General features: G+C 48.1%; 11 protein-coding genes across 11 annotated transcripts; 4 read left to right on the forward strand and 7 right to left on the reverse strand.

Moving 5' to 3' along the window:
- Positions 1–195: 195 nt before the first annotated feature.
- On the reverse strand, positions 196–1297 carry H6S33_011641 (uncharacterized protein; the record flags this gene model as incomplete). The annotated part of the gene is made up of 6 exons (XM_044843024.1): positions 196–651; positions 712–732; positions 817–909; positions 984–1112; positions 1171–1191; positions 1256–1297. The coding sequence occupies 6 exons, from the start codon at positions 1295–1297 to the stop codon at positions 196–198; spliced, it is 762 nt and encodes a 253-aa protein (XP_044696409.1).
- Positions 1298–2085: 788 nt separating this feature from the next.
- Positions 2086–4933, reverse strand: H6S33_011642 (uncharacterized protein; the record flags this gene model as incomplete). The annotated part of the gene is made up of 4 exons (XM_044843027.1): positions 2086–3249; positions 3310–3545; positions 3629–4654; positions 4723–4933. 4 exons carry the CDS (start codon positions 4931–4933, stop codon positions 2086–2088), a joined length of 2637 nt encoding a protein of 878 aa, XP_044696410.1.
- A 1558-nt stretch (positions 4934–6491) lies between these two features.
- Positions 6492–8428, forward strand: H6S33_011643 (uncharacterized protein; the record flags this gene model as incomplete). The annotated part of the gene is made up of 5 exons (XM_044843028.1): positions 6492–7685; positions 7747–7792; positions 7860–8052; positions 8123–8155; positions 8197–8428. The coding sequence occupies 5 exons, from the start codon at positions 6492–6494 to the stop codon at positions 8426–8428; spliced, it is 1698 nt and encodes a 565-aa protein (XP_044696411.1).
- A 694-nt stretch (positions 8429–9122) lies between these two features.
- Positions 9123–9582, reverse strand: H6S33_011644 (uncharacterized protein; the record flags this gene model as incomplete). The annotated part of the gene is made up of 3 exons (XM_044843029.1): positions 9123–9188; positions 9252–9367; positions 9429–9582. The coding sequence occupies 3 exons, from the start codon at positions 9580–9582 to the stop codon at positions 9123–9125; spliced, it is 336 nt and encodes a 111-aa protein (XP_044696412.1).
- Positions 9583–10997: 1415 nt separating this feature from the next.
- On the forward strand, positions 10998–14918 carry H6S33_011645 (uncharacterized protein; the record flags this gene model as incomplete). Its single annotated transcript, XM_044843030.1, has 5 exons — positions 10998–11149; positions 11249–13337; positions 13425–13691; positions 13735–13742; positions 13808–14918. 5 exons carry the CDS (start codon positions 10998–11000, stop codon positions 14916–14918), a joined length of 3627 nt encoding a protein of 1208 aa, XP_044696413.1.
- A 665-nt stretch (positions 14919–15583) lies between these two features.
- H6S33_011646 (uncharacterized protein) lies at positions 15584–17508 on the reverse strand (the record flags this gene model as incomplete). The annotated part of the gene is made up of 3 exons (XM_044843031.1): positions 15584–16387; positions 16441–17300; positions 17358–17508. The coding sequence occupies 3 exons, from the start codon at positions 17506–17508 to the stop codon at positions 15584–15586; spliced, it is 1815 nt and encodes a 604-aa protein (XP_044696414.1).
- Positions 17509–19633: 2125 nt separating this feature from the next.
- Positions 19634–21592, reverse strand: H6S33_011647 (uncharacterized protein; the record flags this gene model as incomplete). The annotated part of the gene is made up of 4 exons (XM_044843032.1): positions 19634–20132; positions 20190–20702; positions 20759–21252; positions 21362–21592. The coding sequence occupies 4 exons, from the start codon at positions 21590–21592 to the stop codon at positions 19634–19636; spliced, it is 1737 nt and encodes a 578-aa protein (XP_044696415.1).
- A 230-nt stretch (positions 21593–21822) lies between these two features.
- H6S33_011648 (uncharacterized protein) lies at positions 21823–23505 on the forward strand (the record flags this gene model as incomplete). Its single annotated transcript, XM_044843033.1, has 5 exons — positions 21823–21883; positions 21953–23068; positions 23129–23212; positions 23273–23368; positions 23432–23505. The coding sequence occupies 5 exons, from the start codon at positions 21823–21825 to the stop codon at positions 23503–23505; spliced, it is 1431 nt and encodes a 476-aa protein (XP_044696416.1).
- A 1152-nt stretch (positions 23506–24657) lies between these two features.
- On the reverse strand, positions 24658–25304 carry H6S33_011649 (uncharacterized protein; the record flags this gene model as incomplete). The annotated part of the gene is made up of 2 exons (XM_044843034.1): positions 24658–25123; positions 25201–25304. 2 exons carry the CDS (start codon positions 25302–25304, stop codon positions 24658–24660), a joined length of 570 nt encoding a protein of 189 aa, XP_044696417.1.
- A 472-nt stretch (positions 25305–25776) lies between these two features.
- Positions 25777–26181, reverse strand: H6S33_011650 (uncharacterized protein; the record flags this gene model as incomplete). Its single annotated transcript, XM_044843035.1, has 2 exons — positions 25777–26043; positions 26107–26181. The coding sequence occupies 2 exons, from the start codon at positions 26179–26181 to the stop codon at positions 25777–25779; spliced, it is 342 nt and encodes a 113-aa protein (XP_044696418.1).
- A 355-nt stretch (positions 26182–26536) lies between these two features.
- Positions 26537–27337, forward strand: H6S33_011651 (uncharacterized protein; the record flags this gene model as incomplete). The annotated part of the gene is made up of 1 exon (XM_044843036.1): positions 26537–27337. One exon carries the CDS (start codon positions 26537–26539, stop codon positions 27335–27337), a length of 801 nt encoding a protein of 266 aa, XP_044696419.1.
- Positions 27338–27673: the final 336 nt, after the last annotated feature.

A 27673-nucleotide genomic window follows, 5' to 3' on the forward strand; every position in this document is an offset into this window, starting at 1 on the left:
TTAAGTAATTATTCCCTTGGTTTGTTGAAACAAACATTTAGGTTTACTAATTCGTTTCATTGAATCGGAGATTGGGCAACAAAATCACAGGTTCTCACTCGTAAGGCTTGGCGAGTGACGCAAACCAGACATTTTCACCAAATATATTGAAAATCCACCCTTAAATCGGACTGCACCCGTAACTAATACATGCTTCTAAAGCCACTCCTGATTCCCCCACTGCGACACAAACTTCCCACTATACTCCGGCCCCACCCTCTCAATAGTCTCCAGCTGATCCCTCACAGACTTCTCCATCGTGATCTTCCCTTTAAAGTTTGGCACCAAGCTCTTAAGTGTAGTCTCAAGCTTCCTCACTCCCTCTTGCTCCCTCTCGTCTCCAGGGCCAGATCCAGAATCAACATACCCAGGGCTCATCGCTAGGAACGTGAAACCCCGATCTTTAAACTCGATGGCATACTTCCACCACAAAGTGTTTGCGGCAGTTTTGGAGACTATGTATGGAACGTGTGTGGCAATTCCGGCGGCTTCGTTAAATGACTGGGAGGCGATGCCGGACGATATCAGGATGGCTTTACGAGTGGTGCCGGCGGAGAGGAGAGAGAGAAAGCTATTGGCGGCGTGAAGGGCGCCGAGGGTATTGGTTTGGAACTGGGACGGATATTTGTTAACAGGAAAGAAGAGATTTTGTGGGAAGTGTGGGGGACAAACAGTCTTGGTAAAGTGCTCAGTCTGGGAATCATCCGTGCTTGATAATACGTCAGTAAGACTAACTTTTACAAAAGAAGAGAGAGTTTCTTACTATTCCGAAAGAACGAATAGTGCGCCTTCAGGATCGATATCGGCCGCGTTGTGGATCAAGACGTCTAGCGTCCCTCCTGTAATATCCGAAACCTCCTTTGCAGCAGCCTATATTATTCCACCCCCGTTTTAGCTTCTTAACTGGGTCGAGGTATAGTCTGCGACGCTAAAGTACTACATACCTTGACAGCGGCATATTTGGTGACGTCCGCTTCGATAAGATGGATATTGGGTCTTGCTAGTGCCTCTACTTTCTGCGAGGTGGCTTTGTTGCGGACCAGGGCAAAGACAGTGTTGTTTGCATTTGCGCTCTAAAATTATATATTAGCATCGTATTCTTGGGGTAGAGAGGCGAGTAGCGAGACTCACGAGCTGCTTGACGAATTCGTGCTGTGGGGCGGGAAAGATGGTTAGTTTGCGTTTGAAATGGTACCGGGGATTATGGATAGCTTACCCCGATTCCGCGAGCTGCTCCGGTAACGACGTAAGAAGGCATTTCGACTTTTGAAGGCGGTTATGATGGCGTTGAAGATGTAGTTCTGAATGTTGATTGATGCGGATTGATATCTGAAGGATTGAAGCAGAAGCAATAGGTATTTATACAACACCGAGCCCCACATCTGCACACACACATCAAACCAGCTAGCAATTCACGATTACTTCGCTGATTTCAAATATATCCCAGCTAGTCCGATACTACTCTTGCCCCTTTCTAGGGACTTCTTTTTACACTCTTTGTAATTTAATACGCGTATGTACCCGTGGGAGAGATAGTTTGGAATTTATCATCGAGGATTCGATATCTACTAATCAAGCCGTGATGTAATATCTACTAATCAGGCCGTGCCTGGGTTGGGGGTATTACTGGTTTTAACCGGATGCGGTAATGTGGGCTTGGTTACTTGGTTACTTGCGCGCGCTTACTACTGGGCTGCAAGGATGATGGAGGAATCGCTTATGTGCTCGCTTGACTCCGAGTAATTGGAAACAAGCGTCAGCGTCATCACATATCACTCTCGACTCTAGAAGAAGAACCCTGTCCTGCTGATCACCTACTCCACACCATGTCGCTCGCAATGTGAAAATGTCTCCACCCAGAGGATTACCCAATTCACAGTCGGTCAAGTGATAACATCTGCCTAGTTTCTTTGCGGATACAAAACCTGGCATGTATTTCGATCGGGCTATATTGCCCCGGTAAATTATTACAATGTAACTAAACTACGTACGACATTTGATTAATCAAGTCACCGCAATCCCCTCCCTCAACTCTTCCGGTTGAGTTCATCCAGCTGCAGCTGGTACACCGGGAGCAGGTGGTGCGCCGAGAGCAGGTGGTGCGCCGAGAGCAGGTGGTGCGCCGAGAGCAGGTGGTGCCCCGGGAGCAGGTGGTGCGCCGGGAACAGGTGGAGCACCCGGAACGGGCGGTGCATCGGGAATGACTGACATGAGCCTCAGAATAGTAGGCACGGTGAGTTTTAGGAACCGACGCTCCAATACGAAACTCAGATATACGGAGATCGCGACCGTAATACTTAAAAGCTCGTGTACGCTGATGTTGGGAATGTAGGAAGGAACATTGATAGGGATAGAAACTAGGCCGATCTTATAGTTGTAAAAGTAAGAAGAACACGCTAGTATGAAGAATGTGATATTGCTTAAGGATAAATATCTGTTTGCAAGAGTCGGATATCCGTTCGCAATCGATGGGGGAGGCGGTGGCGGTATACGCTCTGAAGGGGCGATGCATCCATACTCGTTGGGCTGCCCTCTCCTTTTGTGCTCAGCCTCTCGCCTCTCTTTGCAAATGTATTGAACAGCCCTGCGGTACGTCCCATTCTCCCCAATATCTCCAGCTATGTGCAATTCATCTGCATCGTATTTATCAATATGATCACGGGTACTCAGGCAATCTTCAAGTTCCAATCTTGGGGTTATTTGTAATTGTCCATCTTCTGGTGGCGGTGTTTGCAAGGCCGCTTCCGTCCTCAAGAAGGTTGCTAATTCGACTACTTCGGCAGGGCTTCTGTGACTCCAAGTATGTCTGTGGGCTTGAAGAAGTCTACCGGCTCCGTAAGCCGTGAATTGCACTTGGTTTTCGACATTTTGCCCGGGCGAAGAACCGTAGAAGAGGACCAAAAGATATCTTTCAAGACCCTCCATCGTGCCCAGTGGTGGTGGCAGATCAAGCTCATAACCAAATACCATCCACTCAATCATAGTTCCCATCTCACCACGATAACGAGGGAATTGTCGCCATCGATAGTCTGGATGGTCGTAAAACTCCTGGTGCGGGTGTATGAAGAAGCGCATTTTCCGTGGTGTGAGATAGACGCTTCCAGGCCAAATTTCTGCCTGGTCATATCGCATGGTGATATTACGCTGTCTAACGTTCCGGAGTGATCGTGCCACAACTCCCGGACCGGGGGGTTCAGGTCGATACCATATCTGTTTTTCATGGTTTCAATTAAACATGTCTTGAGAAAGATAATGCAGGATACTACCTACCTTTGCATATAACCAATGTGCAAGTTCGTGAACAAGAGTTTGGAACGTTAATAGAAGTAGGTGGCCTACTTCCATATCCTGTCGATGAGTTTCGATGGCATCTATTAGTTTGGCGTTGATATTTATATGCTCAAGACCGCGCCCTCGAGGTTGATTGCCGTAAACATTTGGTGGTAAGTCTCGAGTTATATGTACTGGAGGAAATAAGCTCGAGAACCAAAATATCACCAATTCGACTGTTTACGATATATGGGTTAGTATAAGAAATAACTACTCCCCCATGTATTGGTAATAGAAAATAAAGGAACTTGAAACCGACTTTCGTCGTTGGTTGGCGGAAGCTCATTGACCAACTCCTCATTACTATAAGGGCCATAGCTACCGGGGGGTGCCCGAAACACAATCGCGAATTTCCTTGCAACCCTTGGATGTGTAACCAGTTCACGAACCCGAGAAAATAGAATATAAAGATAGTGATATCTTCCAACCTGTGACATTGGATCATTGTCAGGCGCAACCCTTTCATCAATGATTTCCAAATCTGGCCAAATGTCCATGTTCTGTAGTTCAGGATCTGTTTCGTCTATCTCAGGCCCTCTCAAGAACAGACAGCCTTCAGGCATAGGCATATATGTATCATCCAGTGGTGTGTCATACAAATACATTTCAGGACCTGGCCGATCTAGAACGTCTGAAAGTTCTCCAAAGCTCATCAAGGTATTCAATCCAGCTTCTGCTGTTATAGACATATTATCTACCCGGGACTCTAGATTGGCAGTCCATATTTCATTACCAAGTGGGATAAATGGGGTATCTGGTATAAAGTGTCGAGGCTTTAGTGCTGGGGGAGGACGTCGAAGACCTTCAATTCTCGGTGCTATCTGTCCTGACCCTCCGGCAGTAAATGGGATGGTCTGGAAAACTGCGCCACTATTCCATAAATTTTCTATCTCTGCAGGTGATGGATCGAATCTAAACTCTCTCTCAGTACCGGGTACTATGTACTGTGGTGGTGGTACCGCTGGGGTCGGTGTAAGCCTTCTCCATTGATAACCTTTGATCCGGTTATCAATTTCATCAAGAATACTCCTAGCATCCTGTCGGCGGCTATGGTTAGGATGATTCTTTATCTCGATCAAAAAGTCGTGCAGCGTTACGCAGTTTGTCGTCTCATTATAGGCGTTTGCACGTTCTTGGCCATCTAAGTTTAAAAGTGTCTGGAATGTGACCAGGAGGGGCACAAGGGTGGCACAGAAGTTCTCGGGATCCTCAAAGCTGACGTTCCACTGCTTGAAGCACCTATTTAGTCGTGATTGGTTTCGGACAAAAGCTTCCGGGTCGTCAACTGTGGCCGGAGGAAGGTATATTAACTACTGTCCAGAAGGCCAAATTGCAAAAGAATAAGGAAAATACGGGTGTTCCCACCTTCCTGATTATCGCTATCACTATCACCATCGTAACCAAGGGTATCATTACGATTGTGGGGACCATAAGAGATGGGTTTATCGCGGTGTAGTCCACGGTGACGCGCATATGTTCGCGATCGTCTGGGATCAGGCAGGCCAGTCCGATCCACTCTTCTTCTTTGGTCATAAGCACGCCCAAAGGGGTCTACTGCAGCCATATTCTCTCGATCTCCCACTGAATGATTTGAACGCTTATATGTGACGGATTTATTTTCTCCGGTCCACGGCCGTCGAGATTGATAATTGTTGCGTGTCTTTTGGCGTTTATCGTGGTTCGGATATATCTCCTGGGCATGATGTCCATCAGACAACGACCTGTCCTCCCATCTAGTATCTTATAAACCCAGCATATGTACAAAACTGCCAAGGATAACAAAGCATGTCTTTGTCCTAGAGTCCTGTTAGGCGGTCGAGAGAGAGGGCTCTTTGTTTGTGGACGGCTGCTTTGTTCTCTTTGTACCCAACAACTGTCGAGCAGTACTATTAATTAACACACTTCAACCGTATCTTGGAGCTGTATATGAGACTCAGGCGCTCTAGTTATTATAATTATGTACGTGTTTCGAAATTGAAAGATCATAATATAGACTTGAATTACTGGATAGGCATCACGTGTTTGAACCCTCAATCAGGAGTATAATGGAATTTCTTATCTATATTATGTATTTATTCAGCCTAGCAACAGAGGTAGGCAATTTATGGCGTAGGCTTGTAACTTCTCTGGTGAATGGAGAAATATATACTCACCTATAGTTAGAATATATTAGGAGCTCGTGTCCTCCATCGTGGCGTGCTGAGCGCTCCAAGCTCAGTGCTCTATCTAGGACGAGGATGAACAGAAAAACCCTAACCTTACATACATATGTACCGGGGGTTAAGGGTAAGTACTGAGAACCCCCTTTTGGGGAATTTTCAAAAATGAGGGTTTGGAAAGAACTCTGATTGGGCTGATATGAATTAAAGTGACACTTGGCAGCCAAGCAAGTATTTGAGGTAGCCCGTTGCCAGCTTTTGCAACGCAACCTCCATCACCTCAATTTGACTTCGGTTCAACTACAATTTCATCAAATAACAACCCTCAACAGAGTCTGGCGGCCTGAAATGATATGCAGATGACGCGGTAGGCAGGGGAGATACTACTGGTTTTTTGTTTGTATTTTTAACGATTAAATTCGATTTTTTAAGTGAAAATATATGAGAACGTCTCGGTATTTTTTTCCCATATAAGTCTCAGTAAAAATCATCCTGCACCATTGGTTGCTTTGGTTGCTACCCATGGCATTGACACAAAAATCAACCAATGAAAAAAATGGACATGGGGGTGTCCGTACTTTACGTGCACACCCGGTACTTACTACATGTAGATCTTATCTAATCTAATCTGGGCTAGAAGGATCTATGTATAATCAGATAACACGACAAACGACGTCCACAGCAGTTGATCTCACTCAAGCACCAGGCTTACCTACTGCATGCTTCTTCATTCGTTTGAAACAGCTCATCTTGTATGAAACAACTTGTGAATCTCTTAGTATGGAGGGCCTGTTCGCTATATTGTAATGGAGGTAGATGGGGTGAGTACCAAAGTCATGACGTCGTCCCGTTGTTGCTGTCTTGGCCTGAGATGAATGTATATCAGTACTTTTTACCTGAGCTTAGTAGGTATCAAAACCCAAGACCGGCCGCGGAGCAAGCGAAACACGCAAACGGCCAGCAATGAAGAAGGAGCGCACGACTCCTGCGAAAAACATTGTTGATACTGGCAAAGAGTGCCCTTGCACACCCGCAAAGCTTAAGCAAGAGCTCCGGCGAAGCGCACGGAAGAGGAGGCGGGAAGAAAGGGCCAGGAGGAGGGAAAACTCTGGAAAAAAGAAGAAGAGGTCGAAAACTTCAAGTCCACACTTCGATATCAGGCCCGAGGATGCTGTGGTGCTAAGCAAGAAAGGCAAGGGTTTGGCTGAAGGAGAGGGAGCTGCCCGGTTGAAAGAGGGTGCAAAGGTGGGCGTTAGTGATGAAGATACACCTGCGGAAGTCCCGACAGTTCGGATTAAGGATAAGCCCGAGGAGGCAGTAATAATTGGGTATACTTCACCACCACACAAAAAGAAAAGAAAGCCTATAGGTACCAAAAGGACCAAGAAATCAAAACCGACGAGCCCGCACTTCGAAGCCGAGCCTGAAGCTCTTCCCGAGCCTAAAAGAGGAGCGAGGAAAGTAAGGGTCCAAAAATCAAACTCAACAGAAACAGTGGCAAACACTGCCGACCAAACTGCATTAATATCCAAGCCACGGGGAGCAGGGCCCAGACCCCCAAAAAGCGAAACATCAGGAATCAAGAAGGCCAAAAAGCCAAAAGCCACAAGCCCCCATTTCGACACTCGGACCAAAGCCCCGCTCGAAATAATAACAGAAAACATACCCCAAGAAACACGGGCTAAGAAAGTCAAGAAATCGAAATCGACAAGCCCTCGTTTCGAAACCAAGTCCGAACGTCCGCCCGTGACGAGGAAAACAAGGTCTAAAAAGTCGAAGTCGGCCAGCCCGCATTTTGATATCAAGCCCGAAAATGCGTCGGGGGAGATACTGATGAGCCAGATTGATGACCCGTCTAAGGCGATTATAGATAGTGCCGAGCAGGAGCAGGCTTTGATACCGAAGCCAAGGAGGACCCACTCAAGGGCAAAGGTTGTATCATATATAGAGCAGAGCAAAGAAGATCCAGAAGGAAAGGAGAAAAAGAAGCGGAGAAAGCGGCAGTCTAGAGAGGAAACAGCGTCAGTAGAGGAACAAGAGCGAAAAGAAAGGAAGAAGACTGTTCGACGAGTTCAAGCCGGTATATCAACCGCAATCTGGCCGCCGCTGAGCTCAGACAGATTCGGCCTCATCCAGGAAGAGCTCAAAGGAGACGCTGTAAGTATATCCAAACTAGAGCGAATATCTTACTAGAGAAAGTCTTCTTACCTCGCCGTAGTTCCATCTAATCGTAGGAACAACCTTTCTAAACCGAACCCGGGGGTGTTAGTATGCACATTTTCTGGGAGCTTCTAATTAAATAAATCATGAACTAACCCTCCCAACCCATAGCCGTCGCCATTCCCCTACTCCGTCAATTCCTCCGCGACTACCCCACACCACACGCCCTCTCCCTCGCCCCCCTCACCAAAATCAGTACCTTCCTGCAGCCCCTCGGTCTCTACAACATCCGCGCCACACGCCTTCACAACCTCGCCACAACCTGGCTCACTACCCCACCCATCTTCGGCCAGGCCGCCAAAAAGTACAACTACCCCCCACGCGACACTAAGCCCTTCCCCTCCTCACTGCTCCCTAATAACGGTGTGGAGCAGGGTCGTTGCTGGGAGATCGCGCATCTACCGGGCGTGGGCGCGTACGCGCTGGATAGCTGGCGCATCTTTTGCAGAGATGAGTTTCGGAGGGCGGCGGGCGAGAGAGTGGAGGTTGGGCAGGAAGAGTGGAGGAGTGTGGTTCCAATGGATAAAGAATTGAGGGTCTATGTGAGGTGGATGTGGGCGAAGGAGGGCGTGAGGTGGAAGGAGCCCGGCGATATACAGCAGACGGCTCTGAGTTCGCCGTTTTTTGAGAGGGTGGAGGATGGTAAGGTGGTAAAGGTAGTGGAAGAGGGTGGGATTTAGATATATATTATATAGTTATCTAATAGAGATATATTTCATGGAGTACCTCGGGGAGAGGACGGGGTGTCTCACCCTTGTGGGGGCTTTACTCGCGAGCTTCTCAACCTTAATTGGAAGTAGGATTACCTCTCGCCCCAGCTATTTGAACACGGGGAAAACGAACCACAAGGTTGAGCCTAAATAAGTTGTAAATTTGGTCATTACCCTTTAATTATGAGGTTTTAGGAAGACTTAGGCCAACACATCATTTATTGAGAAAGAAGAAAGGGAAGGAACCTTGAACGCATAAGAATATCTATACGTTTAAAGTACACGTAGGTGATCTTATTCTCAAGTTGGCATTAAAAGGATTTCAATCGACTAAATCGAGTGAGCGGCTATGTGCCAAGCTACACACATACTAACTAAAGCAGGCACATCATTTTTGGGGCTTAGGCTTGTCTCAACGCAACACGGAGGTCTCTTGTGGGGGATAGTAGAGTATAGTACACTCGTAGTTCCTTAACCCGCGAATCACACCACCAAAATTGACAATTTCACAAGCTAGCCTGGTACACGGCTTTCACAACCACGCAAAATAGTTTTCACTTTAGAATTCAATTCACATCAAGTGGGAATAAGAGATGATTAAACACTGGTAATTGATTGTTCTCCTGCTAGACTACCAATGCGATTATTACTTTTAAAGAAATATTTAAAGCACCCGCTCAATGTTATTCTCCTTCACCGCCGAGGTTTTTCCCGTGTTGTCGTTTTGAATCTATATTTTGCCATGAGTTAATTATCCCGAGAAATGAAGCTGAGAAGAAAGAGTGATAAATACCTCGTAACGGGGATCTGACTCGGATGCCTTCACGGTGTTTCCGGTAGAGCCAGCGGCATCTGGGTGAGTGAGGACTCGTACGATCTTTCCGGTACTGGTAGAAGTTCCATGGGGTCCTACAAGCCAATTTGTTATCACCAGCACAAGTAATACACTCAACTGAGGAGAACTACTCACCACCGATAGGATGGTATTCAACCTTCTGGCCTTCCTTGTATTTCTGTTCCATTGCGATAGCTGAGAGACGGAAAGTTCTTTTTGTTTCCAGTGAAACTTTTGAAAGTCGGGTGAATGATCGAAGAAGAGTGCGTTGGTTGAATAGTGCAGACATGTTGGATGGGATGATACGTCGAAGAAGAGACTTTATCCTTCAGAGATGTCTATATGGCAGCGAATCTTATATCCGCTTTCTGGAGGTAAACGTAACGTCATAGGGTGCTATGGATTACGTGGGACGGCTGAGGGGGACGGGGCGATCTCCATCGCTTCCTTCTAGAGTAAAAGACCTCTGGGATGCTCCTGGTGGAAACACGGATGTTTTGAGTGACGTGAATTGAGCGTAGATTGATCGAGGCCTCAGATGGTGTTGACGCAATTGATGTGGGGTTGAGACATCGCTTTTGCGGGGGAGGGGGAGCGTGTGGGTATCGTATTTTTTTTTATATTTGCCCCTGTCTGTCGGAATGAACCGTTAAGGTAGGCATCTTCATGATGTTCGTGCGTTCAAGCCGTTCTTAGATCTGAGTATCTAAACGTTTGGATAAGCGTTCTTCTCTCATCACAGAATTACTGTATTCAATGAATACTGTACAAATTCCTATCAGTTTGTTTTACATCTGCTGGATAATTTTTTTTATCAATTGATATAGACACAAGCTGCAAGCTGATACGAGTTGCATGTTGTATCAACTTCTCCTTAATTAGGCCTTAGGGCGAATGAGTATTGATGACATCATGGCATGATTAAGTAAGTAGCTAGTGCATTGAACTCAAATTGGAAACGAGGCTACATACAGCCCTATTTGGCATATATGATTGCATCTTACCAGATATGATTTGCTACGCTTATTTAGCGTTTCCGAATTGAATGTCGTGCCTGATTAAGCTCCATTTATCCATGGCTTATCGAGTGATAATCCATGTTTCCTTCCTCCTAAGGTCACAAGCGGAGAAAACAGTCGAACTGGCTAGAAAATGAATTTTATCCGGAAAACCACATTTTTAGTGGGATGGGGGTAGTACTAGAGCCCCACGCAGTTATACTGGCTATCGATCTCAATCATAGAGAACGTTTCCAGTCACAGGAATCACAGGAAGATAATCATACATGTAATTGCCTCTTATTATGTGTCTTTTTATCAGAAAACAGAAATTTCAATGTGCGATATACATAACCAAGTAACCATCGCATCAATTAACTCTTAGGACCCCTTTTCAATTCTTAATGGTTCTCAATTCGCTACACATGTCTGGTTGGGTTATCTAGGTCCCGCGCCAGATTAGATTTGCACACGGATCTAATCAGATCTAATCTAACCACACACAAAAAAAAAGTCGCGACAACCCAGCCAACGACTTTTGTCTCGCGTTGCTCCCCCAAAACTTAACCCCACCACACATTCCGTCGGGAAGATCACCCAACAATACATCCACCTCTGAGGTCAACTCCCCCTTATCTTGCAATCTGTTGACGCACAATATATTCTCACTTGCTTCACCCCTGTCCCCCCTCTCGAATCCGCAAGGATGCGTCTGCAAGTGCACATCATCCCAGCGCACGCCGCTCCCAGCGCAGCGCCAGTGTCTACATTCCTTGAAGTCGCGCTGCCATCACTCTCACTTGAGGATTTGACAAGCTCAATTACAAATCGCTATAGAAGGCTCTATCCACACCGCCCGTAGGTTCCTCTCGCCTTTATTATCTACCTATTCATGATCTATAAACTTGGATCGTCGGGCTCTTTTTAACAGAAAAATTATTCTTTCTTTCTCCCCAGGCCGTTGAGAATCGACAGATTGCAAGATTCCGCCCAAAATGACTTGGACTTGTCGTATACGGTCGAGGATGTGTTTTCAGATAAAGCCTCTGATACTTTGAGCTCAATTGTGAGAGTCGTGCAAGCATCTTCGGTCCGCGAGTCTTCGATTCCACCGGAATCTGGGTTAAGGATAGGTCAGTTTGCTAGAAGGAAGAGGCCGAGACCAATGGGGATGATGGAAGATGTGAGGGAAGAGAGTAACGAGAGAGGCCTATCGCATTCGCAGCCACTTTCCCATTCTCAATCAGTATCGCTCCAGCCTTCACGAGGGAGTGGACGGCAGAGGTCTAGTAAGAGACAGAGGCTGAATGATTTTCTGGTGGGAGATAGTATGGACGAAAGGGAAGAAAATCTTGCTGTCAGAAACTGGAATAATGAAGTAGTATCCGACCCACTAGTGGACTTGGGAGCTGGGGCCGGGTTTGAAGATTACAACTATGATGGAGTACTCGGCGATGAGGATAATGACTCTTTCAAATCCTACCATTCCTCTTCCCCAGGTCCTGGGAATGAGGACAAGTCTATCCATACCCCAGAGCCTAACCAAATAGGCCCCAATGTCAATACCCCGATCGGAAATCATGATCCTCAATCTGATCCCGAGACCCCCGAGCCTATCCAACAGAGAATTTCGCAAATACCCGCGAGCCCAGAACTACATACCGTGGGGCACACCAAGGGTTTTCCTGAAGGGCATGCATCATCCGGCAATAGCAAACACCAAGAGACTTCCCGGCCTTTACAGCTGTCGAGGAGCAGCGGACCACTTCATTGCACCCCTACCGCTACCGAAAAACTTGGCGTAAGGAAGGGGGCACTTGCTGCAAGAGCAGGTCGTCAAACTGTTGCTGAAAAACTCGCGGCAAGGGCAGATCGTCACACTGCCGGAGGACCTATCGCGGGAGCAAATCATTTTACCGCTCCTGTATCATCTACTGTAAAGCCTAGCATCTATTCAGTCCCCGCCTCGGATGAGGAAGATAACGTTCTGCCCATGCCCAAAACCCAAACTCCCAATTCTACTTCTAAGAGGCCTCGCAAACCTAGCATCGTCAGCGAAACCGCGTCCGAGGAGGCAGATGACGAGTCTAGTCAACAAATACTGGAGCGTGGAATGGAAGGAGAAAAGGACGAGCCCGAGAAAGAAAGTGAAAGCGAGAGACAGGCAATAAGGGAAGAGAAAGAAAGCAGGGAGCGGGAGGCTAAGGAGAAAAAGGATAAAGAAGCTAGGGAGGTGGCGGCGAAGGCTGCAGAACAGAGACAAAAGGCAGCAAAGGCGGCAAAGGAGCGAGCAGAGAAATCGAGGATTGAGAAGGAAAGGCTCGAGAAGGAAAGGCTCGAGAAGGAGAGACTCGAGAAGGAGAGACTCGAGAAGGAGAGACTCGAGAAGGAGAGACTCGAGAAAGAGAGACTCGAGAAGGACAGACTCGAGAAGGAAAGGCTCGCGAAGGAGAGGCTCAAGAAGGAAAAGCTCGAGAAGGACAGACTCGAGAAGGAAAGGCTCGAGAAGGAGAGACTCGAGAAAGAGAAGCTTGAAAAAGAAAGGCTCGAGGGGCTAAAGAAAGAGAAGGCTGAAAAGGAAAGGCTTGAGAAGGAGAAGCTCGAGAAGCAGAAACTCGAGAAAAAGAGAGTTGTACAAGAAAAATTAGCGGCACAGAAAGCTGAGCGAGAGAGGATTGCTCAGGAGAAAGCTGCCCAAAAACAGGCCGCGCAAACCAGAGCTGCTGAGGAGGCGGCTACCCTTGAAAATGACAAGGGTGATGAAGGGATCACTGATCTGAAAGCTGCCGAAGCGGCACTGTCTGTTACTGTTCTGAGGAAATCCCATGGGAAGGAGGTCCTTGAAGCTTCCCAGGAAAAGTCTGTAGGCGAAAACCCAACCCCCAAGAGGACAACGAGAGCCGCCGTAAATAAGGGAGCAGTAAGGCCGGAAACAGCAGAGGAGATAAGTCTTCAAGAAGAGAAGGCTGATCGTGAAGGGAAAAAGAAGGAAACTGCTAAACAAAAAAGGGAACAGGAGGCTTTAGAGAAAAAGAATAAAGAAAAGGCCGAAGAGGAAGCCAAGAAAGAATCAGCCCAAGAAAAGAAGGAACGAGAAGCTCTGGAGAAGAAGAAACGCCTCGAGGAACAAAAGGCTGAAGCGGAAGCCAAGAAAGAAGCGGCCAAAGAAAAGAAGGAACGGGAAGCTCTGGAGAAGAAGAAACGTCTTGAGGAACAAAAAGCCGAGCGTGAGGCTAAAAAGAAGGAAGCTGCCGAGGAAAGGGTTCGCAAAGCCAAAGAAAGGGCCGAGAAAGCCAAAGTTGAGCGGGAAAAGAAAAATCGACAAACATCCGAGGAACTCGCGCAAATGAAGGAAGGGGAGGTCCCAAGCCAGAATTCCTTGGGCGAAAGCGAACCAGCCGTTCCTCCTACTCCTAGTCAAGGAATGAAGAGCAACCTTAAAGGCTCGGCGGTGAAGAAACATTCAACTAGAGTTTCATTTGCCACAACTGCTGACACAAGTATACCTCCGGCCAGTCAAGCATCAATAAAACAGACGCCAATCCTACCACCAGGATATGAACGCAATAACCAAGAAGCACCGGATAGGGTAAATACCAGGAAGACGCCGTCATCATCGGGGGTAAAGACATCTCAAGTTACGAGCGATTTTGCGAATGAGGCATCTGAGCCCGTGACGAATGGGACGACAGCTAGACCTAAGAGTAAAGCGACCGAGCCGATAAAGGCAGCAAAGGTGGTGGCAGGAGGAGCAACACCCCCAAACCCAAAGCTGAATGGGAAGACACCGGCGTCAGCTATAAAACAGTCAATGAAAAAGCTAGTTGAGTCCGAATCAGAGTCGGAAACAGGTTCCGAGACAGGTTCAGAGACGGGCTCCGAGACTGGTTCCGAATCCAACGATTCAGAAGCCGAAGCGACAAAGGCCACTGCGACTGCCCTTCCCAAGAGCGCTAAAGCAATTTCATCAACGGAAGATGTGGAAATGCCTGATGTCCCAGCATCACCTACTCCAAAACAGCTGTTTGCGGTCGCAGTCTACAATAAACGAAGCACCTCTGATAAACAAGTAGAAGAAACCGGGTCCGACTCCGAAAAGGCGCCTCCATCTGGCCAGAAAGCTATAGAAGAAACAGAATCTGAGTCCGACTCTGATTCCAAAGCGTCAGCATCAGGCACAGATTCTGGGTCCGACTCTGAAAGCGATTCGGGTGCTACCGGAAAGAATAAGCCCACATTGGCAAAGACACTGTTCAAAGGCCGCACTTACGGTAAACGTCACTCTTTGAGTGCGAGCCAGAGTATCAATGGAAGCCAGAGGTATAAGAGCTTGACTGCGATGGAGATGGCTCCAATTCCGGACGTTAGAGAAGTGCATCAATCCTCCCAATCCGGTCGTAATACTTCTACCCCCAAGGCCAACAGCCCCACCAAGCTCCAGAGATCCAAGAAACCAGCTGCGCCGCAAGATGAAGATTCCGAGGATTCGGACTCGTCTGTTGACAGTAGTGGTAGTAGTGAGGAGGAGGAAGTCGTGAAGCCGCAGAACAATGCTCTGAACGGGAGAATGGCAAGCGCAAGCGCTAAGAGGAAGAGTGGCTTTGGAGGGTTTGGATTCAAGGTCTGAAGTGAGAGGTCATGCTCAAGGTTGTCTTGGCAAGTTATTCTTTGTGACCTAGCGTAACTTAAGGGGAGAAGGGCGCTGTGGGTTTTTCTTTGTTCTTTACCATTATGCCACTCTATCATCTGTCTCCATCCCCTTGTGTTCATTACGGGGTTTGTATGGTTGTCTTTTGAGTACGTTCAGTATTTCATATTCATTAGCATTACCGCATAGTAGCGATGCGATCGATAATCATTAGCCAGTGTTTCTTAAATTCTCTTTTGGTGTTCGATGTATGTAATCAAAAAAAAGCTGGGGTTGATTTGTTTTCGTTTTGCTAGACTGTAGTTAGCTATCTGGCTGGATACATGGATGTCACATTTAAGTTCGACTTCATTAATCTACCAGATATTGGTTCCTAATAGACGCAATATCCAAGATGACCATGGTGATTTTTAGAAGTGTTTCAAAACCAGCGACGAATGCTCTAAAGTCATATAGTATTTAACTGCAGTTAAAATACAGTATTTCATTTACTTCCTGTGCAACCTTTAGGAGCAATCCCTTTACGAATACCACAGCCATGTATTTTATGTACATGTATGTGCCCATAAAAATCAATGGGCTGTATAATCCATGCGGTCCTTCCCCTTTGAATATCCATGCATTTCCACCTGTCCTTCCTCGCTTTAACTGCTACAGCTACACTGAATTTGCCTCTCCGACATAGGAACATCTCCTACCCATCTTTTACCATCCTTATCATCTTCCCAGTCATCGTAGGGCCTCTCAACCATTTCCATAACCTTATTCAATACATCACGCTCACCCTTCTTCTCCACCCTCTGTATGATTTCGTCGAGAACCCAATTCCTTGGCACAAAGCCCGGATTAACAGCCTTCATACGCTCCATTCGAGCATCGTCCTCACTTCCTTCATTTTCTAGTCTTTTTGCATAGGTTTGTAGCCAAGTAGTAATTTGGGATCGAGCCTGTGGGGGGGTATAACCACCATGGGAGCCGTCTTCTTGGAGGAATACATCGAGTCCAGTATACTCTGGGGAGAGTTCTGATACAATCTTTCGGACAGGGAGTTTTGAGAGGCGACGGTAGAAGTGGTGATAGTCAAGTTCGAGTTTCTCCATAAGCTCCAGTAATGGTGTAAAGAGTTCATCCATGTCTTTCTCTTTAGTTTCTTTAAGGCCGAGTCTTAATGTCATAAGGCGAATGTATTCGTCTAAAAAGGTCTTTTTATATGATTCTCCAACGTCTTCAATAATCTTTTCAGCCCGCTTAACGAGAAGATCGCCTTCGGGTTGACTTTGAACACCAGATTTGATAAAGACAGGGTCATCGACATTTAGCGCGCCGAAGAGCTCAGCAGTAGATTCGGCAAAACGAACAAGATTCCACCAAATTATTGTAGGTTGATTTTTATAAGAGTAGCGTAGTAGATGGTCGTCATGGTTGGGGGTGTACCTCGGGTCGAAGTTCTGCGGCGTTCTTAGTGGGTATTATAAGGAGACAAAAATAAGAGAAAACGTACATCCATGAAACCAAATGGCCCAAAGTCGAGAGATAGTCCGAGAATAGAGGTGTTGTCAGTATTGAGTACACCGTTCATAAAGCCATACACCTGCCAGTATGCAACAGTTTTCGCATTCCTCGTAACAACCTCTCTATACATAACTTCGTATCTGTTCGGCTTTCCCGCTTCTGCTACGTGTGGTGGAAGCTTCAGAACCTCATCTCTAACATAATCACATAATTGCCTCAACATTTCTCGCTCGCCTCGTGCTCGGGGCAGATCAAAGGTACCGATTCGAATCCAGCTCTGTGCAAACCTCGATACGACTGCACATGGCTCCACCCTCTCCCTTGAGACTTCGACTCCAGGAAGTAGAGTCAGACTGAGAGCACGTGTGGTCGGTATTCCAATGCTGTGGAGATACTCGCTCACGATGAACTCGCGGATACTGGATCGTAGCACCGCACGCCCGTCGGCAAATCTAGAGTATGGAGTTTTGCCCGCTCCTTTGAGTTGCAACTCGTATCTCTCCTTTGTTTCTGGATTTGTGGCCTCGAATAAGGAAATTGCCCTGCCATCGCCAAGCTGACCGGCCCACTGTCCAAATTGCCAACCACCATAGCACTGTGCCCACGGATATATTTTATCCTCGAAACCACCGTTGCCCGCCACCAAACGAACAAATTCGGGCCTGGACGCCTCGGCAGGATTGATACCAAGCGTTTTGAATGCGGCTTTTGAGGTAGCGAGTAGTTCCGGTGGCTGCTCGATTGGTTCAGGGCAGACATAGGTGTAAAATGCGCCTTTGACCATACGAGGCCCAAGAGCTCTCCTTGGAGCTTTGGCCGAGATCTCGGGGGTTGGGAACTTTGGGTCCGCTGCAAAAGTTAGAAAATATACGAAGAGTTATTTAGAGAAAATACTGTTGGAATTACGTGGGAGCTTAGAGGTGAATATGTTTGATTTCGGAATATCTTCCAGTGATACTCCAGTGAATACTTTCCCACACATCATATTATCTTGCAGGGGACTGCTTGTCACTGATGATGGGACATTTGGAGTGGTGATCGAGTCGGTGGATGCCATGGTGATAGTTGTAGAGAAATGTCGATGGAATTTCGAAGCGAACTTTGCGATTCGCATACGGTCTAAGAGCATGGGTTAAACTCTTTATAAAAGAAGTAGAGTATAAATAATCTACTTATCAGGTTTTGTGGGTGTGGAGTTCATGGAGTGGATGTGTGGTCATTGCGTAATTAAGGTTCGGTAATCGGTTGGACATAACGATGACATGATTGTGCTACATACATCAGATTTGCTTGTACCACCAATCCTAGGAGACACTCCTAGACGCCCGGTCAGTGTGGAGTACATCCCCACACATACACCAAATATCGAGAAGGCTAGGCGTGAGAGAAATGAGCGGCCACTCTTCCACTATTCTTCTTAACCGGTACGTTCCATGGTTTGTTAAGCCATCGAGTCCCTCTGATAGCTAAATACTTGTACATACGCGTACAGATGTACCATGTGAAGTACTAATGCAGGGCCCTGTGGGAGGATTTCATGAGAGGGGCACAAAACGGCAGCAGAGGCTAGAGGTGATACATAAGGATAAAATCAGATTTGATTATGAATTATCCAACAATTATATAGTTGGTTGATGTTCCGGATGGACACGAGAATACCACACCAGTACAAGTAAGGAACAGTGGCATTGAAATTGTTCCTGGAAATACAATGTCCACTGCTTAACAATAAGAAAGCTAATAATCTTATTTCTTGACTACTTCCAAGTATTTACAATCGGGTGGCAGCTTATTAGAGTAGGTCTGAATCACTTATTGATACCATAACCGCCCTCCTGTCACAATCATATGATGTCCTCCCGAAATCCTAGTCGCTTACTTTCCCGTCCCCTAACACTCTGCAATAGGCATTATTTGGAACACTACTTGCTTGCAGTATTCTGCGATTTTCTGATCGTAGAGGTTGGAAACTACATGTACCCAAGAGAGTCAGATTTCTCTCAATAAATCATGCAACAAAAGCGAATGGAATGTTACTCACAGCTACCACTTGCGCAAGCAAAAAAGAACTTCTGTGGTCCTAGTGCCAAAGTTCCATCATCACAAACAGACCACCCTCCGGTATAAACAGAGCCTGACTGGGCTGGGGGCCCATCAAACTGGATTTGTCTATTGTCAACGACGGCACCAATTCTTCCTACCTGATCGGTCATAATTCCATTGGTAACTCTGATTTGTAGCTGTCCAGGGGTAGCACAGATACGATGGAATCCAGGATATCCGACTGGCCCATATATACTCCTAAAGTTGAATTTTTCGCCATATGTGGACTGACATCCGGGTGGAATACCTCCTGGAGGAACAATAGTCTCAAAGACGCCCTGGGGGAGAGCAGACGAGTTGACGCGGGAGAATATCGAAAGGGAAAGGAACGCGAAGAACAGAGATGTGAAATGCATTTTGAGAACCGTGTGTAGGCTTTGGTGAAGTCGATAAATTTGTTGGTCTTTGATCGATAATAGCTAATTTCTGGATCTCGATAGATACTCTGAAAAGCCTGGGAGGAGATGGCGACAATGAGTGCTTAAATAAGTTCTTTCTTTCTTAACTTGACAGATATGCTCATGTCACATATGTACAAGTAATGGATGATTCTAAGGCTTACATATGTAGAGATTGAGCTGGAGGATACCCCATACGTCACTCGAATATAAAAAGACCAAATGTTTCAACTGTTGCCCCCAGAGAGCACAATGTGTCCCGTTTGTAATCGGCAGAGTGCATTTGTGGCAATCGATATTTTCTTAATACGTACTTCAGTATGGGGATGAATACGTATACACGCATGATGCTGATTGTATTTTTGATAGGCGCAATAGGCTGGTGGGGTCGTTCTTCATTGGATCATAGGTTATCACTCGCTACGTAAAAAAGAAGAAAAAATGGAGGTCACTGGTGCAACAAATCTAAACAGAAATAAATTAGGCCATCTATACTATAATATATAGTGCTTGAGACCATCCTAGATATAAAATACCGTAAAAGCCTATTTTTTGTTATGGTACAGCCTCCTTCCTATTTTATTTGGATATTCAATGCACCAAGTGTCAAAAAGAAAAAAGAAGAAAAAAGAAAAAACTAGACCCAGCAATGAACTTCCAACGGGAAGGCGGCCAATCCCTTTAGTTCCGCACTTGAACATTTTTATTAGTCGTTTTTGCCTTCTTCTTGGCCGGCGCCTCTGTCTCGCTCGGTGCATCTTCCATCTCCTCGTCATCGTCGTCCCCAGCAGCGGCGGCTTCTGGGCCGCCTTCTTCATCATCCGACCCGCTACTTTCGTGGGCGGAATCATATTCTTCAGCAACATCAGACTCAGACTCGGCTTGGAAGTCTTCGTCGACAGACTCTTCATCCTCATCAGCGGAGCCTCGGTCAGCACGGGCGACGGTAACATCCTCGTCCATGTCGTCGTCATCGTCTTGGAGAGCAGCAGCGAGGAGAGCGCTTGAATCATCAACGAGATCATTTTTGATACGGAGGTTCTTGGTTTTAAAGAAATCTTCTAGAGATGATTGCTCTTCACGATTGATGTTGTTGAACTGGTACTCTCCACCACCGTCACTTTGCTTGAGGGTGACCGTAACATCGAATGTCCGAGATGCCGACACAGATCCCCCGACACTATTTGCTGAGTTAGCACATCATTCATAACAGTTCCTGTTATTAGACAAAACATACCGAGACATAGTGACATAAGCAACTCTGTCAAATGAAACGAAAACTGCAGGCTTGGGCACAAATAGGAATGCCTTGTCCAGGCAGAACAAGTGTCCCTCGTTGGCTTTGAGGGAACATTTTGCGCCAGACTGTTGATGATGACTGACGAAATCCCTTGATGGGCTAATGACTTTCTTTCCGGTCAAACCGCTGAAGATCTGCGATACGACGTTGTGCGCAGAGTTCTCGTAGTGCATCTGGAGCTTTCCGTCATATTTTTCCTTCAAAACCTCCTCTGTTATGTTCAAATCGAACTCCATATCTTCCTCCCGTTTGAACTGCATCACCAAGAAAGGGTATTTTGTTTGACCTTGTCGTAGAGGGGGGTCCAGCCCAATGACAATCATCTGATGAACATCATCAGGTTTAGGAAGTTGGAAAAATTGCTTGACATTGTCATATTGAATCTTGTAATCGTATGTTCGGCCACGAAGACGGAAAGAGTTCTCGTACATATCGATATCGTAACGACCTCTGATAAACTAGTTAGCACTACCAACAAACGAAGTATTGGGAGGGATGGGTTATACCTGGGTGTAAGGAACAAAATATCCAGGAAGGTTGCGTAAGTATCTCCCGCAACCTCTCCAATATCTGCCTTCTCCTTCAGGGTATCGTAGAACAAATTTGCAGCGCTCATCTCCTCGCCGGCCTCTCCATCTACATCACTTCCCTCATCGCCTTCTCCCTTCTTGACTGTTCCTGGAACATAGAACCTCATCTCGACCAGCTGATCTAGGCCCTGTGAACTCTTCTTCTTCTTCTTGTTACTTTCCCCGTTTGTCGCTGCGGTGCCTCCATCGGCGGTAGCGAACTCCACAGCAACCTCGTTCTTACCGGCTAAATTCGAGTTTGACACCTCCGAGAATGGAATCTCGAATGCTGGCTTGTTGGCGACATTGAAGTAAAGCTCCTGCTTAGAGAATTCGGCCTTTCCCCAGTTCCATCCCTTGAGAGCATGTTCCCTGTGATCGAGATTTACCTTGTAGTAGGTTTTCAACGTATCTTTAACTCGGTCAAGATCCTATGGAAAAGGCGGATAAAGTTAGCAACAATCCCTCACCTAGCAAGAGTGGAAGCGGTGCTTATCTATCCTGGCACAATGCTAAGGGTAGATCTCGGGGGTGCCTTACATCCAACTCAAATCCATCAAGCTGCACAATCCCCATCGTTCTCGTAAAAATCTTCACTTCGTAGCCTCGGGCGGCTCTGGACCATTGTGCACTGCTGATCTCTGTGTTCTGGAGGGTCCAGGTATCGCCGCTAGAAGGCTTCCAGCCCATCCCGCTCGGAGCGAACCGACATCTCCCCGGCTGTCCAAGATTAAGGTAGATGTTTTCGAATGTCTCGTAGTCGCCAGACATCTTTTCGTCGTTATTTATTCGTGAGGTACGTAAAATCGGTGTGAAGATAAATGGATGGCTGATGAATTAGTTCTTTGTGCAGGCGAGTTTGTTGTCGCGAGAATTGTGGCAGGGGGTGCTTAATACAGCCAACGCGTCTCTGACTCTCTGCTGATGAGCAGGGTAATCGAGCCACGTGACCTTGAAATTTAAGCATGGGCAACCTCGAAAGGCCTGGTCTCAGAATCAACATGAATTGCATGAATATCAGCTACTTGGCAAGAAATCGCAGTAGAGGGTCATTGTTTTATCGTACGTTATTCCTGGTTAGTCAAAGAAGCGGAAGTAGCTCTGTTCACTGCTAAGTGACTCTTTCCAAAGGCCTCTCTCTCTCCCGGCCATATTCCGAACAAAATGAACCTCGTTGGACGGCGTTCAGAAGGATTAGGCCTTCGTCGGACCAGCCCCAAGGGTTCCATGGGGCCGAAGAAGTAGACGCAGAATGGAATGACGAGTCTGCGCTCGATCCTACAAGCTTCCTGGAGAGGAGAGGATTGCGGTCACAGGTGTGGGACAACCCCAAGACAGCCGCTGAACCACCTGGAGGCCCTAATCCTTCCCTCTGGGCACGACCTGTGTGGCGTCCAGTTAAGCTAAAAAGAGCGGTTTCCACTGAGGGTGACGAGGGAGACGAATCTACACCAATATATGTGAGGGAAAGCACAAGGCCTGTGGTTCCAGAGGAAAACGGAAACAAGAACCTCCACCGGGCAGTCGATCCGTGGAACGGGGAGGAGGTCAAGAAAGTACTGGAGAAAGGTGATGCCGATATCAATTGTCGAAACTATTTTGGAATGACACCACTCCATCGGGCTGCCCAGCAAAATCTGTCAGAGGCGGTAAAGACTTTATTAAAATTTGGAGCCGACGTAACGATAAAGGATAATAAGGGATTCACACCCCTTCAGCTTGCTGTAGCGCACAAAGCAAAAATGGCTATACCAGCGCTTTTAGCTGCAGGTTCCGACCCGAATACACAAAGCGATGATGGAGAAACACCACTTAACATTGCGATCAGAAGAAATTCCGATTACATTGTGAAGTTACTACTCAATGCGCGTGTCACGGTAAACCCTCTAGAAGGCACAAAGTCTCCTCCAGTCCACCTCGCAGCAAGACTCAAGCGGAAGGCCATCTTATCACTGTTTATGAAGGCGAATCCTAAGTTGAATCTCCGGGATGAGCTTGGGAGGACACCCCTTCACCACGCGGCCGAAAAGGATGAATACAAAGGGGTTTTCATGCTCTTGAATAGACACGCCGAAATAATAGACATTCAGGATTATGAAGGGAATACAGCGCTTCATTTGGCTCTAAAGAATGATTGCCAAACAACAACAGCAATGTTGGTGCAAATGGGTGCTGATTACACTATACCAAATCATGAGGGTGGCGTGATGGACGAAGCGTTAGTTGAGGTCGCCTTTGATAAACTCGGTAGGTCAATCTTTATCATTAAAAGAGCATTTTATAAACCTGATTCCTGTCGCTATCAAGTGCGTTTCCGCGGAATACCTGGAATGAAAACGATGTATTATGGCCCATTTCCGAAACCGAGACCGGTTAAGCAGATCAAAACAGGTTTGTTGGCCCCATTGTCGCCCTGAAATGAGTATATCATATTCTAAACGCTCTATGTAGCTATAATGGGCGTGGGAGAAGATTGGGCCGATAAGATGGCCGAAGAAAAAGAAGCGGCAAGACTCAGAAAGAGGGAGCTCAGGGAGCTCCGGTTGGGTATGTACAAAGTTGCAGCTCTCTTGGTGTGCAATAAACTAACCCAAATTCTCAAATTCCCAGAAAAGCACAAGGAGATCAAGGACAAGTGGAAATCGCCTTTTGTATTTGGGCAAGAGAATTCACCTAGTGAATAAACGAAGCAGATTTTTTAAAACTTAACGTTATAATAATAATAAAAGGCCTGAACGAGCATACAACTCCCGGGGATAGCAATCACGTTAGAGATGGCGATCGCGGGTTCTTTCAAAATGTTAACGGTAATGTTTTCCGAGAATACTCCTGCTGGGAAAAGTAGTCTCTCTCCCATCAACGCTTCACAGCCAATCACTCGCCGCAGCATCTCACGTGACACGCACCATCAATGATTGATTGATTGATAACCAATCCGTGTATGCGGCCCATAGGCTATGACACGACACGCACGATCAAACCTTCAACCTCTCCCACCTCCTCCTCTTCGCGTGGTGCACTGGATAAAGCTGTACATGTACACCCCCCAACAGGTCTCAGCTAAACCTACAACATAGGGATACCGCCTCCGGTAGCACCATGTAGGGCACGAGGACGAATAGTTTCTCCCACCCGACAAGCTCATAGTAGTCGGCCCGATCACGCGTGACCACTCCACGGGAAATCGAGAATTGATTTAGAGAACATATATTTTCATTCTCTAAGCCCGTCCAAGCCCAAGCACTTGCTAAACTCCCGAGCTCACGCCTATCTACGGACCTACATGGTCTTATGCTGCGGTGTATTGCGGTGTATTGTGGAAGCGGGGTGGGGGTTTGGGTCGTGGATGGTTATGGTGATGTAGTGATGGATCGTGGATCATAGTAGCAGGAGTAGCGATACCCTATGATGCGTCCACGAACATGTACACATAACCATATCCGATGATACCTACCAATCTACCTACCTTACATGAAAGCGGTAGCATGATAAGATGGCTGCCTCTCACGAGCTAGCGGATACAAGAGTACATGTAGCTACAAGGTAGTTCACGGGATTGCACTCGGGTCTACAATATACATGGTATCTAATGAGAGCAACTAAAGAGTTTGAATCAGTAGCTACTACCTACTGTTTCAGGGACAGGTGGAGAGAGAGTATTAGAGATATCAATAAAGTGTAATTTTCCATCCTACGAGCTAACTAATCCTCACCACGACAAAAGACAAAAATGCATTTCAGAACTAGTATACAGCCCACCGCATCCCACTCGCCCATCATTACGAAAAAAGAGCTAAAAAAAAGGCGCACAAAAAAGCCAACCCCCCCAGCCTCCTCTACTCTCTAAACCCCCTCCTCGCCCTCCCCCTCCCCCCGCCCTCCACCCTCTCCCCCCTCCTCCACTCCCCCACCGGCACGCCCCTCCCGCGCCCCCTCCCCACACCACCAAAACCCCCGCCCCCAACCCCCCTCACCCCGACACCCCCATGCCCCTCCGGATACACCGCCACATCGATCCAATCGCCCACCACAAACGCCACCTCACTCAGCGTCTTCCTCCCAACATTATCCAGCGCCGCATCCCCGCCGGGTACCACCGCGCCAAGGTCCTTGCTGGTGTAGCGCGCGGACCCGTAGCGCGTGTCGGCGTAGATGAGGCGGAAGCCGACGCGCGAGCGCGGCGGACACATGGCGGGCAGCGTGGAAGAGAGCAGCATGGAGAGCTCGCTGAGCGTGCAGTCGCGCCAGGTGTAGATGGTGACGTAGGAGTTTGGTTGCGAGCGGGCGCGGAAGTCGTCGAGACTGTGGGGAAGGGGTGTTAGTACTGATGTTAGGGATGAGAAGTGGGGGGGAGGGAGGCGGGTGGGGGGGGGACAAACCGGTGGAAGCCGCCCTGGCGGTAGAAGAGCTTTAGGAGGAAGGGAGTTGTGGTCTTGCGGTCGACCTTGATGGGGGCGGAGACGACGTCGCCGGTGATTGACATTGCTTGGCTGGTGGGTGTATAGATAGTGGTTTTGGGGTGTTCTTCGGTGGCTTCGTAATGATGGTGCTGTTGATGAGGTCGGTCCCGGAGGTGAGCGAGGGAAGTCGGTGATGTGAAGTTGAGGCTGGGAAGTCGCGTTGGTTGCGTTGACGTGCAGCAGAGTTGGCGGTGACTACAATCTTATCTAATCGGATCGAGCGCCCAAGGGTCGGGATCATGACAGCTATCAACAGCTCAAGCCACAGGTGCGAACGAGTGCAAATCATCTTGGTGCAGCTTTGCGGCATCACGAATTGGGGTGCGGGATAGCAAGCACGGAGCAGAACTCCAAGTAGACGGTAGAGGGAAATAGTAGATGAATTTAGACACCGGGACCACCACACCGCACCGCACCGCACAGTCATAACAAACATGATATTTATTACAGTATTAACCCCCCCCCACTGCTCCTACAACTCCTCCCAAACGCCCCCTACACCCTCAACAACCCGAAAAACAGCGTCCACGTCAAAATAAACCCCGCCATACTACTGCCGCTGACCACCTCCGTCGTCCAGATCTCGCTCTTCCCCCTAAAATACCTCTCCGGCCTACCGCCGGTGCTCAGCGCGACCATGAGCGCACTGACAATGCACGACCCAACGAGGTAGAAGATGAAGCCCCAGTAGGACTCGAGCCCGAGGATGCCCGCCGCGACGCCGAAGAGCGAGCCCGTGAGGGAGCGGATGTCGGTTACTGTCTGTGGGATGTTAGCGGGTGGGTTTGAGAGTGGGTGCGGCTAGGGGGTTGGGTGGATGGGTACCTTTGTGTTGTGGAGGACGTTCTCGGGGACGACGGGGTTGAGGAGGAGCTCGCGTTCTTCGGCGGCGGTGGTCATGGCGGCGGTTAGGATTGTTATATAGCGATTGTGGCGGGTACTCGGAAGGTGTTTTGGGGGAGGCTCGTTGAGTATTTGCGGTGCGGTGATGTCGATAGAGAAGCTGTCTGTGTCTGTCTGTCTGTCTGTCTGTCTGCCTGCCTGTCTGTCTTTCCTCTCGTTTGCAGATCCCACAGTTGCATGCTGCATATGTGTCCGCCAAGAGAATCCTGACCACACGCAGCCAAGCTTCCGCTGAGCCTCCCCCCACCACGACAACTCTCAACATCTCTCACCATCAACTCAACACCAGACTCTTCAACCTCACCATCAACAGCTATCACGAACCTCAATTGAACCACCCCAAGCACACACAATGTCGCGCCACGCCCAGATCGAGGAAGTCTCCGACTCGGACCCTGAAGACATGGACATCTCCCTCTTCGACCCCCGCAACCAGCGGACCCTCCCCACCACCGCCCCCGCCTACACGCCCATGCCCTCCGGCAACCCCCCACCCTTCACCCCCTCCGGCCAGCCCCCCTCCTTCAACCCCGCCTTCCTCCCCACCTCCTCCGACCCCTCCACGCACTACGTCTCCGCCGGCTCCGCCACGCTCTACAAATCCTACCACTGCCTCTACCCTGTCTACTTCGACAGCAGCCGCAGCCGGTCCAGCGGGCGCCGTGCCCCCCGCGCCCTCTCCATCCCCAACCCGCTCGCCCGCGCCCTCGTCGACGCGTGTGCCTCTCTGCGCCTCAAGACCGTCTTCGAGCCCGGCAAGACGCACCCCAAGGACTGGGCCAACCCGGGGCGGGTGCGCGTGCTGCTGCCGCGCGAGGGCAACGGCGCAACGGGCGACGTGAGCAGTAAGTTCTTGCTGTACCAGAAGGTGGGGGAGTGGCTGGTGGCGCATCCGACGGCGCCGGAGGACGTGCTAAAGGTGCGCATCCCGGGGATGCCGTTTGATGGGAAGGTGCCGAGTGCGCCGGAGGTGCCGAGGGGGTGGAAGATGGGGAGTGTGTTGCCGCTGCATAGTGCGGCGTTGAGCGGGGGTGGGGTCAGCGATGATGTGTTTGGGGAGATGATGAGGGATATGGGTATGCCGGGGGTGGCGGGGGCGGAGGGGGGCGAGGTGGTGAAGAAGGAGAAGAAGGAGAAGAAGAAGAAGAGGTAGAGGGTTGGGAAAGGGCGGTGGTAGTGGTGGTAAATAGTCGTAATCATAGCAATTGAGTTTATTGTTGCTTCTAGCCGGGGTTTTGGTTTGTAGTTGTGCAACTGGGATAATTTTGGGCTTTATACAAGCTTCTCCGTGATTAAATATTCTCATCTAACACATTATTACGATCACTGCCATCAGTAACTACATCTAGTACCGGCAGTAGAGTTTTAGCAATAGTAATAGTCGCGTTCGTCCAACCCGCCCTCAAAAATGATTCTAGAACGGAACACACCCAAAGGAGAAACATATATAATTCTCTCCATGTTCCGCCGTGACCAAACACACTCATAT

This window comes from Morchella sextelata (assembly GCF_020137385.1).
Source record: "Morchella sextelata strain SCLS chromosome Unknown scls_6, whole genome shotgun sequence".
Classification (NCBI taxonomy): Eukaryota; Fungi; Ascomycota; class Pezizomycetes; order Pezizales; family Morchellaceae; genus Morchella; species Morchella sextelata.